Source organism: Eptesicus fuscus, chromosome 2, assembly GCF_027574615.1.
Source record: "Eptesicus fuscus isolate TK198812 chromosome 2, DD_ASM_mEF_20220401, whole genome shotgun sequence".
Taxonomy (NCBI): Eukaryota; Metazoa; Chordata; class Mammalia; order Chiroptera; family Vespertilionidae; genus Eptesicus; species Eptesicus fuscus.
The window spans coordinates 63,552,187-63,565,652 of record NC_072474.1 but is presented as its reverse complement, the minus strand read 5'-3'; the positions used below and the strand labels follow the sequence as shown (position 1 = coordinate 63,565,652).

Below are 13,466 nucleotides of genomic sequence, written 5' to 3'. Positions count from 1 at the left end.
AACAAGGTTTGGTGAAAAAGGTGAACAGTTTAAGCAAGAAAAAAAAACTTCATAGACATAGACAACAGTATAGTGATTACCAGAGGTAAGGGGGGCAAGAGGGAGGTTGAGAAGGTAAACAGGGGATAAATGGTGATGGGAGGAGAGTTGTCTTGGGGTGATGAGCACACAGTACAATATGCAGATGATGTAGTATAGAGTTGTACACCTAACACCTACATAATTTTATTAATCAATAAATTCGATAAAAAAGAACCACAACAAAGAACGGGAGACGTACTTACTGATGCCACGTAACTGAATCAATCACTTCTCCCCCAGCTTCCAGGAAACTACAAAATCAAAATCTATTATGTTATCACTCAATTCTCATATATACATATATACACAATATATGCACAAGAAATGGGCTGGTTATTGCTTCAGGATCAGGCAAACACAAACTTCCTAACTCAGATACTACAAACTTTATCACAGGTACCATTTGGCCCAAATCCTTGGTATTCTGAGCCAGTCAATGTTTTCTCTTTTGCTTAACCATCTAACCAGGCAGAAAACTGTTTAATAACATGTGGACTATTGAAGATTCTACACCAGGGAAATACAATTTTTAAGAAAAGTGATTCTTCCTCGAGCTCTTACTTGCTCAGCATCTTAACAGTCTTTCCTCGAGGCTGACCAATATCTGGACCATAGAGTTTTGCATTTTTGAAAGCAGATGTTCCTAGAAGTTTATGCAACTTAACAAAATCTTCTCCTAACTGCAATCCATCGATGAAAATACCAGCCTTCTTCTGGAAACTGTTGGGTTCTGAAAGAGCAATTTTCAAAAGAATCGCTTATGTAGAAATTTCTTACTTGAAAGCAAACATAACAGCAACAAAACATTTTTCAAGTTACAAAAGCTTAGAATCCAAAGTCAAGGAAAGTAAAACCACTAGTTATAAAGACAATATTATAGAAAAACAAAATTTTGAATTCTATAACTAAGGTATGACGGTGTATTAAAACAATTTGAAATTAATAATGGGGATTTAAACCAATGGATAGCTAAAAAAAAAAAAAATAGAGATTTATATGTGCAAATGATCCTAGAAGGTGTAAAGCTGAAGAGAGGGGAGGGAGGCACAGTGTCCAAACTACCTCCCACATATACCTTCACCCTGAAACCAGACCTTTTCTTTACAAAATGGGGCCCAAGGAAGAGGGAAACATAATAACATCACTCTCTTATCTCACTGTGAAGAGGAGAAGGAGTTGGGGATTGTAGGGTAGAAAAGGAGGGAGGGAGAAAGGGAGGGAGGGAGGGAGGAAAGAAGAAAGGGAGGGAGGGAAGATGGGAGGGAGGGAAGGAGAGAGGTTGGGTGGTGGGTAAGGATGGGTTCAGGTGACCTATTATGTATATGGTGGCTATAGTAAAGTTGTTCATCATCTAGCTAAGATACAGTTGCCTCTACCCTTCTATTCTGTGTGTGCGTGTGTGTGCGTGCGCGCACGCTCCAGGTTGATAGTTATCCTCAGCAACTCGATCAGAAAAGCTGCTTCTAGACTTTACCATAACACATACCACTATTGGCATGTATCATTTCTTGGCTTGTTTTCCTGTTGGTTTGGCTCCCTACCTCTAGAATAGAAGTCTCAAGAGAGCAGAGACCTTGTTCTGGAGGCAGATTGCCTGGGTGCAAAGCCTAACTTCTCTAAGAATCCTCTAAGAGTTGCGCAGCATCACAAAGCTATTTAGCTAACCTTTCGGTGCTCTTGCTATCTGTGAAATGAAGGTCGGAACTGTATCTATTTAGGGTGGTTAAAAAGATAAAATAAGTGAATACTTATTAAATACTCAGGACAGTGCTCATCATATTATTACATCTCATTTCCCATTTTATCTTCAGTTCCATTTGCTGATGTGTGAAAAAGGCACTATAAACATGTCTGAATGAAGTGGCTAGTCATTTGCACTTTAGTTAGGATTTACAAATTCCTTGCAAAAAAGAAGACAATCAGGAGTTTGACCTGGGTAGGATTCTACACTGAGAACTTCTATCTCAGCCCTTCCGCGTTTGTTCTTTCTTTTTCCTTCTTAGTTGTAAATCTACCCTTCAGCTAGCTTTCCCGTGGTTCTGGGTGGTAGACGCTTTGTCTTTTAGTTGTATTTTTGAAATTGTTGTGCGCGGCGCAGTTTAGTTGTTTAACTTTGCCGCCATCCTGGTTCTCCTACACTGAGAACTTCTAGCTTGAGCATTTCATGAGGGTTGGAATGGCGTTGCTGAGATTAACTGACAAGTCAAGAAACAGCTAAAGGAGTGGAAGGGAAAAAGCAAACTGCCTGCTTTACAGTTTTGCTGAGCCCAGCCTGCCAAGCCTAATAGGCTTACAGTGACCCTGATCATCTCAAGGAAACTAGGGAACTGTGGGAGTTGCTGGTTTCAAGGAGTTGTCCTCAGCTCAAATATATCATACGCTGGAATTAGCAACAGGTTCTGGGATACACATAGTTTTCTGCCTTAAGCAATCCAGAAGTTGCACTGTTGAGCACTGCACAAATGTGCCGAACCAGAAGTACATTTGCCAACATCCTAAGTATAAACAAATAATGCCAAAGGGGGATCTCGTTAATGAAATGTCCCCAGGGGTACCTACCATTGCCTAGTTCCCAAGAAATGTTGTAACGCTTGGAAGAGCAGTAGTCCAGGAGCAGCTGAGCATTAGAACTGTTCCACTGCAAGTCTGCGGTTCGCAGTAAGGCGTTTAGACCAAAGATCAAGTCCAGCCCTGAGCAATTTGCAAAAGTGTACAGTATATCCACTGAGCTCCCTAGAAGAGAAACATAACTTAATAGGTTGGCACCACGGTGATGAAGGCCTCCAGATTTGTTCTTCATAGTTCACTACCAGATGTACCGGTTAATAATGGCGGATTTTATAATCAAAGAAAACACGATAATTTCAAGAGAAACATCAAACATGCTTTATTCAAAGTAATGTCCATCGCTAGCTACACATTTCCCCATCTTTCAGGTAATTTGTGGATACCATCCCAATGGAACTTTTCTTGTTTTGAGGCAAACCACTCAGAGACTCAATTTTCCACTTCTTCGTATGTTTTGAAGTGCTGCTCAGAAAGTGCATGTGCCATCGATTGGAACAAGTGGTAACGTGAAGGAGCAAGGTCTGGTTAATACAGCGGGTGGGTTAATACTTCCCAGGCAAGATCTTTTAACATGTCTTTAACTAGTTTTGAAATGTGTGATGATGCGTTATCATGAAGCAAAATTACTTTGCCGTGTCTTCTGGCCCATTCTGGTCGTTTCACGATCAAAGCATGTTTCAAATTGATTATTTGTTGTCGGTAGCGATCAGTATTAGCGGTTTCACCTGGTTTTAGAAGCTCAGAATACACCACACCTTCCTGATCCCACCAAATGCAGAGCATTGTCTTCTTTCCAAAGTGATTTGGCCTTGCAGTCGATATTGATTGTTGACCTGGATCAACCCATGATTTTGTGCGTTTGGGATTCCCAAAATAAATCTACTTTTCATCACCAGTCATAATTCGATGCAAAAATGACTTTCTTTCGTGCAGTTGAAGAAACATTTTACTAATGACTTTTCAGCTTTCCATTTGTCTTTCGTTCAGTTGATGTGGCACCATTTTCCTTCCTTTAAAATCTTTCCCATTGTTTGTAAACTACTGGAAATTGTTTGCTGAGCAATGTTTAATCTTTCTGCAAGTTGTTTTTGAGTTTGACACGCATCTTCATCCAATAATGCTTGTAATTGTTGGTCTTCAAACTTTTTCGGTTGACCTGGATGTTCTTTGTCTTTCACATCGAAATCATCACTTTTAAAGCATTTAAACCAGAGTTCACAAGGATCTTGAGATGGAGCATGTTCACCATAAGCTTCCCGAAGTATACGATAACTTTCAGAAGCACTTTTCTTTAAAATAAAGTAATGAATTAAAACTTCCCACAAATGCTCTTTTTTTGGGCATGAATTTCAACACTTTTAAGCGTAAAAGTATCTATGATGTTAACACCTTCATAAAATTTGACATATGAAGTTTTGAAGCTTGCTGTCAATAAACAAAATAGCATACATATCAAATTGTATATATATCAACATATGTGTAATTCCATCTATTGAAAAAATCCACAGTATTAACTGGTACACCTGGTATTTCTGCTGTTAAATCTAAGGAATTGCTGCCCTAAGGAGTGACTATCCTATATAATAAAGATGTAATATGCAAATGGTCGTTACTCGTGAAGCGTAACTACCGACCGTGTAACAACCGGATCATGGATCAGCAGGAGGGTGGGGCAGCGAGATACAAGCAGGCGGTGGAGAGCTACCAGAGGGGGCAGGGCAGCAAGCTATGAGGGGGGGCGGGAGGAGGAGGGAGCTACAGGAGGATGGGGCAGCGGACAGAGAGATATAGGAGGGCGGAAGCAAGCTACTGGCGAGCTACTGGTGCACGGATTTGTGCGCAGGGCTACTAGTAATGAATAAGAGACAACAAAATTGGACTGGCAAATTAAAAAAAATTAATGTAACTTCATTTGCTTCAGCTGTTTAACCAAGTCTCATGGAAGGTACTAGAAGCTTTGGTCTGACACTCAGCTTTTGTTCAAATGACCTCAGGTGAATTGGAAAAACCATATTGTAGCAGCTCAGTGCGCAACATGCACAGGCCAGACCTTCACCAGTCAACATAAGCCCTAGGCTTAATAATCTAAATATCTTTACTTATAAACTCAGCCACAAAATATTTTGGTAATTTTAATTATATTAAAAACATTTTTTGAAAAATTCATGTATATGATTTATTAATTTAAAACAAAGAGGATTTTGTGTTATAAAACTGGCCCAGGGCTATAGGGCTTTGTTTTCCAAACTGTGTGCCAAGGCACCCTGGAAAGCCACCATGAATTCACTGGTGTGGTTGTTAAGAACCATATGATTTCACTCATAAGTGGGATATAAACCTGAAAGCAACAAATGAACAAACAAGAAAGACAAACAGCCCAGCTGATGGAGTTCAGTGGTTGTGTGCTGACCTATGAACCAGGAGGTCATGGTTTGATTCCCATCAGGGCACTTGCCCAGGTTGAGTAAAGGGGATTAAATATATGGTAACAGAAGACGCTTTGACTTTGGTGGTAGGCACACAATGCAATGTGCAGATCATAGAAATGTACACTTGAAACCTCCATAATCTTATAAATCAATGTCAACCCATTAAATAAATAAATAAATAAATAAAATAAAAATACAGGGTATCTGGTTAAATTTGAACTTCAAAGCAATAATGAATACTTTTTAGTGGATATTCTATGCAATACTTGAGAAATAGAGTAAACAATTATTATTTATCTGAAATTCATAGTTAACCAGGCAACCCTACTCACAGGGGTATTGCAGGATCTTTTAAATTTGCAAGGGAAACACTTCAACGTCTGTTGGACATGATGAGAATTATTACTATTTGGTTGTTTGAACCTAATAACCTATTAACAAACTCTTAGGTATTTCTTTTAGGCTAAATACGCTGTGAAAAAAATCAGAGTCACTAAAGTGCCATAAAAGTTTGAGAACTTTTGAACTCAGATTTTTAAATTATTAGCTAGTCTATAATCACTTTTTGAGAGTGGCAACAGTGTAATTTTTAGTGTTACCTTTAATTAAAAATTTTTTTTAAATTAATTTTTTACAGAGATGAAGGGAGGAGAGTTAGAAACATCAATGAGAGTGAAACATTGATCAGCTGCCTCCTGAATACTCCCTACTGGGGATGTGCCCACAACCAAGGCACATGCCCTTGACCGGAATCGAACCTGGGACCCTTGAGTCTGCAGGCCGATGCTCTATCCACTGAGCCAAACTGGTGAGGGCTAGTGTTATCTTTAAATGTTATTATATGCTAAATAAGTTATTGAGATTTTCATGTATATTTAGGCATTGTTAAATAGAAATTCACTCTTGAACTCTCCTAGTTTAAAAACGAAATCTTGTGGGCAGGTGGGAAGAGATTAATCAAAGAACTTGTATGCGTATATGCATAACCCATGGACACTGCGGTGTGCAAAGTTCTCTGGGTCCAGCTGCCCAGCGTTCCACTGGGTTTTAAAGCCGCAGTTTAGGACAGCATGGGCCTTTGAGATTACTGAGTCCTCCCCAAACCTCCACCCTCATTTTTCTTTGAGGAAATGGACACCCAAAGAAAAAAAGTGCTTTGTCCAATATCACACAGCTCTTTGGTGGCAGTGCCATTACTAGAGTCTGTTATAAAATTCCTGGAACTGCCTACTCACAGCTATATTTTAGCCTTATACATTGCAGAAAGTGTCCTGATCAGGAATCTAAGTCCTGAGTTCCAGGCCCCACTCTCCCGCTTACAGACTGAGTAACTGGGGGTGGAACCCTGCATGAGCCTCAGCTACGGATCTGCAATCCTAGAACTGGTACCGTCATCCGCCTATCTCATAAAACCAAGGTTGAAACTACATATGTGAAAATGCTTTGTAAGGCATGCATATCTCTTACAGCTATAAAGCACTGTTATTGCCTAGCCCCTTTACAAAGATTATGGCATTTTCACAAAAACCTGAAATGTTTGCATTTTAGCAGATTCATTCAACTCACTTTACTCCTCCATTTCTTCATTTTTCCAAATGCACTTGGAATGTATGTAGCTTGAAATTCTATTATATGCCTCCTATAACATAACAGTAACATCTCCTAGCATAAGGGCTGCATATTACTGAGTTTAAATCCACTCTTTAAAAAAATGCCTCTCCCTCCTCAAAATAAGAACAATAAGAAAGCTCACAGCTGCCCAGCTGGAATGGCTCAGTTGGTTGAGCATCATCACCTAAAGGTTGCCACTAGATTCCAGGTCAGGGCACAACCTGGGGTACAGGTTCAATCCCTGGTTGACATGGATGGAAGGCAACCGATCAATGTTTCTCTCTCATATTGATGCTCCTCTTCCCCATCCCCTTTCCCAACGCTCTCCCTTTCTATCTCTAAGCATGCCCTTGGGTGAGGATTTAAAAAAAAGAAAACTCACAGCTAATTATCCAACTCTTAGTCATTATCCAATCTCTCATCCCTTCCTGTATGAGAGGATGGAGAGATCCCTGGGACAAAAGCAATGTAAATGACATTAAAAATTGGCACTGTCTCTTTCCCTGGCATCATACTATAACACACTTATATCCTCTCTAATAAAATGGTAATATGAAAATTAACCATCACTCCGCTACATAAGCCACGCCCACCAGCCAAGCCACGCCCACCAGCCAATCAGGGCAAGTATGCAAATTAACCCAAACCAAGATGGCTACAGCCACAGAGAGCAAGGTTTCCCAGGTAACAGAGGAAGCCAAGTTTTCCAATAGCCGTTGCAGGCCTAAGCCTCCACTCAAGCTACAAAGTTTCAATTATAGAAGGTAAACAAATTCAAACAAATGGCGGCAGAATGGACCTTGAGAGAGCAGGCCAGGGTTGCCGGTGGCAACAGGGGAAGCAAAGTTTTCCGCACACCCTGGCCAGGCTCACCCGCTTAAGGCTACAAAGTTTCAATTGTAGAAGGAAAATAAATTCTAGATACCAGGGCCTCTGCTTGGGTTGCCAGGGGGCGTGGCCGGCCTGCAAAACCACCACAGGCCCCTCGCTCAGGCCGCCCCACGCCCCAAGGGAACCCCACCCTGATCCAGGACACCCTTCAGGGCAAACCAGCTGGCCCCCACCCCTGTACCAGGCTCTATCCTATCTAATAAAAGAGTAATATGCAGATTGATCATCACTGCAACACACAATATAGCTGCCCCCATGTGGTCAAAGATCCTGCCCCCATGTGGACACAAGATGGCCACCACAAGATGGCCAGCAGGAGAGGGCAGTTGGGAGGCACCCGGCCTGCAAGGGAGGGCAGTTGAGAAGGACCAGGCCTGCAAGGGAGGGCAGTTGAGAGGGACCAGGCCTGCAAGGGAGGGCAGTTGAGAAGGACCAGGCCTGCAAGGGAGGGCAGTTGGAGGAGATCAACCCTGCAGGAGAGGGCAGTTAGGGGTGACCAGGCCGGCAGAGGAGGGAAGTTGGGGGCAAACAGGCTGGCAGCAGAGTGGTTAGGGGGTGATCAGGCTGGCAGGCAGAAGCAGTTAGGGGCAATCAGGAAGGCAGGCAGGCAAGCAGTTGGGAGCCAGCAGTCCTGGATTGTGAGAGGGATGTCCGACTGCCCGTTGGGATCGGGCCTAAATGGGCAGTCGGACATCCCTCCAGGAGTCCCAGATTGGAGAGGGTACAGGCTGGGCTGGGGGACAACCCCCCACTGTGCACGAATTTCATGCACCGGGCTTCTAGTATTTACATAAGAGTGTCCAGCATCCAGTGTGGGGTGGGTGTTGAGGGTGGGGGAGTGTAATAATGAGGAAGAGAGGTAGAGAAGAAGAGCTAAGAATTAGCTCATTGAATGTGATTATTTTAATAAGAGAGTCTTCCTTTCTGCAGTCACACCCAGAATTATACCTGTAACACATTGCTTCCTTTCCTGTCTTAGCAGGTTTCCAGTGTGAGTTTATATTCTCATGACAAATGTTTTTGTCATCTTCTAATTAAGTGAAACACACCATCCAATGGGCTCTGGAATGAGAAAACGTACCTATATCTTCTAGGACACCTGTTTTAAGGGTTCGGGCCACTGGCAAAGCCAGGTGTCCTTGCCACAACAGATTCTTGCTCTCTCTTCCATCGTGCGATGCCACCCCAAGTTACTCAGGCATGACCAACCTCAGCCATTGATGCAGAACAATGTGTGGAAACTCCCATTGGCTTCTGAGATACTTATCACTGTAATGAGTTGGTGCCCAGAATAAACACAGGGATTCCTATTTATATGTTTGCAAGACATACAGATTAAAATAGAGAACTTCAAACCAGAAGTCAAATGTTTCCAAATACAAATAAACAATCTGTATTGGTCACAGATTTTTGCATTGCCAAGCGGGTGGCTGGAGTTTTACTGACCCAGTTACTATGTAGTTAGCAAAGGAACTTTCCCCTGGTATAGGAACTATGAAGTTCCCAGTCCCACAGGCAGGAAAAGATGTTGAAAACCTACCATTTTGGTTCCAGAAAGATCATGTGAGAGCAAACCTTTTTTTTTAAAGGAAAATTTAAGATAAACTGGTATACTGTTTAACATGATTTAAAAAAAAAAGTGGGAATCTGTAGATTACGTAATGCTGTGGAGTCTTCTCTAAGCAGGCCTTTGTCATAAAGGTTTATTGCAAATGAGGCCTTGCTGCTGTAGGTCTCTCTGTACTTCTGTCATTCCTTTAATGGGATCTGAGGCGGCCCTGCCTTATGCCAAATCCCATGCAACCAACATCAGAGTAGTCCTGCCCCATTTTAAAATGCAGAAAGTATTTTAGAGAACTACACTATCTATTAGCTTATAACATATTTTCTGATTTCTTATGTGTTGTGTGTTTTTCTGTATCTTATAAATTTAAAAATTTAAAAACCCATGTGAGCCGAAACCGGTTTGGCTCAGTGGATAGAGCGGCGGCCTGCGGACTCAAGGGTCCCAGGTTTGATTCCGGTCCAGGACATGTACCTTGGTTGCGGGCACATCCCCAGAGGGGGGGTGTGCAAGAGGCAGCTGATCGATGTTTCTCTCTCATCGATGTTTCTAACTCTCTATCCCTCTCTCTTCCTCTCTGTAAAAAATCAATTAAAAAATAAAATAAAAATAAAAATAAAAACCCATGTGATACACTGAAATCCAGAGAGTGCACAATATAAATCTTATGAAGATAATTTACTTTCAATCATGTACTTTTAGAAATGCTGACTAACCCAAATTAACTTCAAGATAATTTATTTTTCAAAAGTCCAAAGAAGGCAGTTGTGGACTCTCTGAGCAGACTATTTCCTCAACTGAGATCTGGGGCAACATCATCCCTTAGGAGGATATGAAAACATCACCTTTCAGATAAAAATATATATCACAGTTAGATAAGGCTTGCTTGTTTAATTGCTTCAAAGCTCTGCGTGACAACATCCTCCCATTTTGAAGATTGAAAAATGGTTTCAGTGAACGGAAATAAATTCCTGATTAGTTGAGCTACTCGTGTTTGCAAACCACAGAGGAAAGAAAAAGAGAACGCTGCTTCAAGGCCACGGCTGTCTGGTATGACTCAGGGTTCCCCTGCCAGGCACTAGACTAAATGTTACCGTGTAGTTGGAAGCTGAGAGGATTAGGCAATTGTGGCATATTGTGTGCAAAGCGGTAAAGGGTAGTATACTGCCTAATTCACCAACTCACAATAGGTGTTCCTTCTGGGAGGGGAGAGAGAATGGACAACAAGGTTTTCGCATTCCACTCTTTATACTTTTTCTATTTTACTTTTACACAACAAATACATCCATGTCTTCCTTGATTTCCTAGTTCTTCCGAGAAGTTAAGGTTATTATCAGCTTATGAATGAATAGTTTCTACATTTTACTCTGTGGCTAGTAGGCAAAGTCAGGTGAAGACAAGAAACAAACACCATAAGTTTTGGGTTCAAGATTTCCATTAACTCTTTTTTTTATATAGACTTAATTTTTTTTTAAATTCTTTTTAAATTTATTTCAGAGAGGAAGGGAGAGGGAGAGAAAGATAGAAACATCAACGATGAGAGAGAATCATTAATCAGCTGCCTCCTGCACATCCCCACCCGCCCTGGGGATTGAGCCCCCAACCAGGGCATGTGCCCTGATCAGGAATCAAACCATAACCTCCTGGTTCATAGATTGATGCTCAACCACTGAGCCACACCAGCCGAACATCCCATTAACTCTTGATAACATCTGAGTATTATGCAGCTTTACACAACTGCTATAGGGCTTATTAGATTGAAGGCCAAGTTCAAGCTATCCAAATATTTAAGGGCTGTGACACCTGCAGGGTGCCATTCATTTCTTACTTGAGTAGGTGCTGTTCTTGAACCTTTTGAAATACTGTTCTCTGAGTAGCAGCTGCTCCTGGGATGGCCATTCCAGCTGTAACCTCTTCTCCACGTCAGAAGGGATGAATCCAGACTTGCAAATATCTGCAGATGGGAGGTAATTTAGAGAATCTATTTTCATGATAAGGTTGAAATCCCATACATTTATTTAGTTAGGTACTTAAGTGGCTAAAGTAGGCTAAGTTTCTGGCTATTAGGTATGCAATCAGAGAAAATATATTCTGTTACAACAAGTCAAATTTGCTGGCTAACCAGTCACCACACACACACACAAAAAGGGCAGGTTCCTTAAGAAACATTGGCCATACACTGGACACAGGAACACTGGACCTAACTTTAATTTACAACTCAGAAAGCTCCTCAGAAATGTGAAATTACCAGAGAACCCCTCTGAAGAAAACATAGTTCAGTTTCCTTAAGGTTCACCTTCAAAATACAGAGAAATATATTTTACTATATCTGATTAATGGTAATTTCCTCTTGGCATAATGGTAGGACAGGAAATGTTGATGTTTTTCCTTCAAATTTGGTATCGTCAAAGCTTCTGAGGCCATAACATGTGCACTTGGAAAATCCCCCACTACCCTGCCAGGCAGACTGTGCTTCTTTATCACAGGATAGCAGGCCTGCCAGGCACTCACTGCCAGGCCTGGCTGACCCACTGACGACTTCCTTTCTGGGAAGTCGCACATTCTGGCTTTCTGGCAGCCAATGCCTTATCCATCCCTGTGCTCACAAAGGATGTTTCAGTAGCACGTGGATAATTCCATTGACCCCCACCCTAAACAGGAAGAAGAAAATTGATCAGCAAAGGGCAGTTTCTGGTCTGAACTTATAAGACCTTTTGAATACATACAACTACTGGGGAAGGACCAAGTCTAAACGTAAACTATTCCAATGTGTTATTCAAAAAAAGCCTCCTGCTTTTTTTCATTTTTTCTAATTACTACTCTATCAATTTTTAAAAAATATATCTATATTGTTGATAGTATTACAGATATTTCCCATTTTCCCCCCTTTCCTCCCCTCTTCTAGCCCCTTATTCTATCAATTTTGACCCAACATGGTTAACTGTTCTAAATACTTCCTAACTGAAGAAAATAAACAAAAGGAAAATATGTAATATATGAAAAGTGAAATATTATTCACTAATATATATATATACTATACATACATTATCATTCAATAATGTATATTTTTTAAATAATTGTTAAAGTAATGATCCATTGGATGTCTTTATAGCACTTATGAAAGACACGGGGCAAATCCTCGTGGCTTCCTAGGGCAGGTTTCTCAGGTGAAGCCCACACACTTCCCACATCAGAACTACCAGAGGAGCTTGCCAAACTTGGAACTAAGGTAGGAGCCCAGATATCCAGATATTAAAACTCACTCCAGGTGAATAGTCAACAAAGTTGGAGAACCACTGCCCACTAAGTCTTAAAATCTATTCTTAGAAGCAGAGTATATCTCACATCCTCTTCCTATATCTTTCATCCACATTCTATAGGGTATCCCCCCAAAATGTATACACACTTTAACAGCTGATAACTCAATTTTCACTCTTTTTCAGGTTTAACTGACTTGAAATAATGGGTGAAACCAGGCTAAGCTTTTAACAAAGAAAATTTATCCTAAAGTGCCACTAGACTTTTTTTTATGGGGACACATAAAAGATAAAGTTTACAGTACAAAACTGGCAACAGTCAATGAATTGAGGGCACACAAATATTGAACAAAATGATTATTATTTTTGGTTAATCTTCACCAGGGAATATTTTTTCCATTGTTTTTCAGAGAGAGTGGAAGGGAAGGAGGGACAGAGAGAGAGAATAAAAAACAAAACATCAATGTGAGAGAGACATCAACTGGTTGCCTCCTGCACATGCCCCAGGCAGGGAACGGGGAGCGACCCCTCAACCCAGGCATGTACCCTTGATCGGGAATCAAACCCACTACCCTTTGGTGCTCAGGCCAATGCTCTAACCACTGAGAAACACCAGCCATGGCCGAACAAAATGTTTCTTTATGTTTGTGATTCCATTGCTTCACATTATCAGCAGCACCTGGACTAGAATGGCCACCAGTTTGAAAGCAGGCATTGACAGAAAAATTATTCATTTTTATAGATTCTTTTAAATTTTGAAAATGTACTATATGTTCATAAACATGTTAATAGACACTGACTTTATAATCATTCAAAGTGAGTATACATTTTTTTTGGACACCCTATATTCCCAGAATAAAATGGTTTCAACCCATTGCTGTATCTTCAGCTGGAAATACCCTCGTCAGTTTGAGGCATTTCTACCTACACGCTCCCTCCAAGCAGCTCTGCCCTGTCTCTGTTCTATTTCCACACAGTTAACTCTCAGTTATGCCCAGCACACCTTTGTTTGGCGAGGTCTCACATTCATGAAAACATCAGGAAGGGGAAACCTGCCCACTGCTT

The 13,466-nt window shown here is 41.1% G+C and overlaps 1 protein-coding gene across 1 annotated transcript in view; it reads right to left on the bottom strand.

Moving 5' to 3' along the window:
- Positions 1 to 13,466, bottom strand: part of HPSE (heparanase) — a 59,536-nt gene that overhangs the window by 18,846 nt on the left and 27,224 nt on the right. The window contains exons 6-9 of the mRNA XM_054722002.1: positions 10,973 to 11,098; positions 2,641 to 2,814; positions 643 to 811; positions 285 to 332 (exon numbers count right to left, since the gene is read on the bottom strand). Of these exons, the coding sequence (XP_054577977.1) occupies positions 285 to 332; positions 643 to 811; positions 2,641 to 2,814; positions 10,973 to 11,098 (517 nt within the window). The remainder of the gene's footprint in view (positions 1 to 284; positions 333 to 642; positions 812 to 2,640; positions 2,815 to 10,972; positions 11,099 to 13,466) is intronic.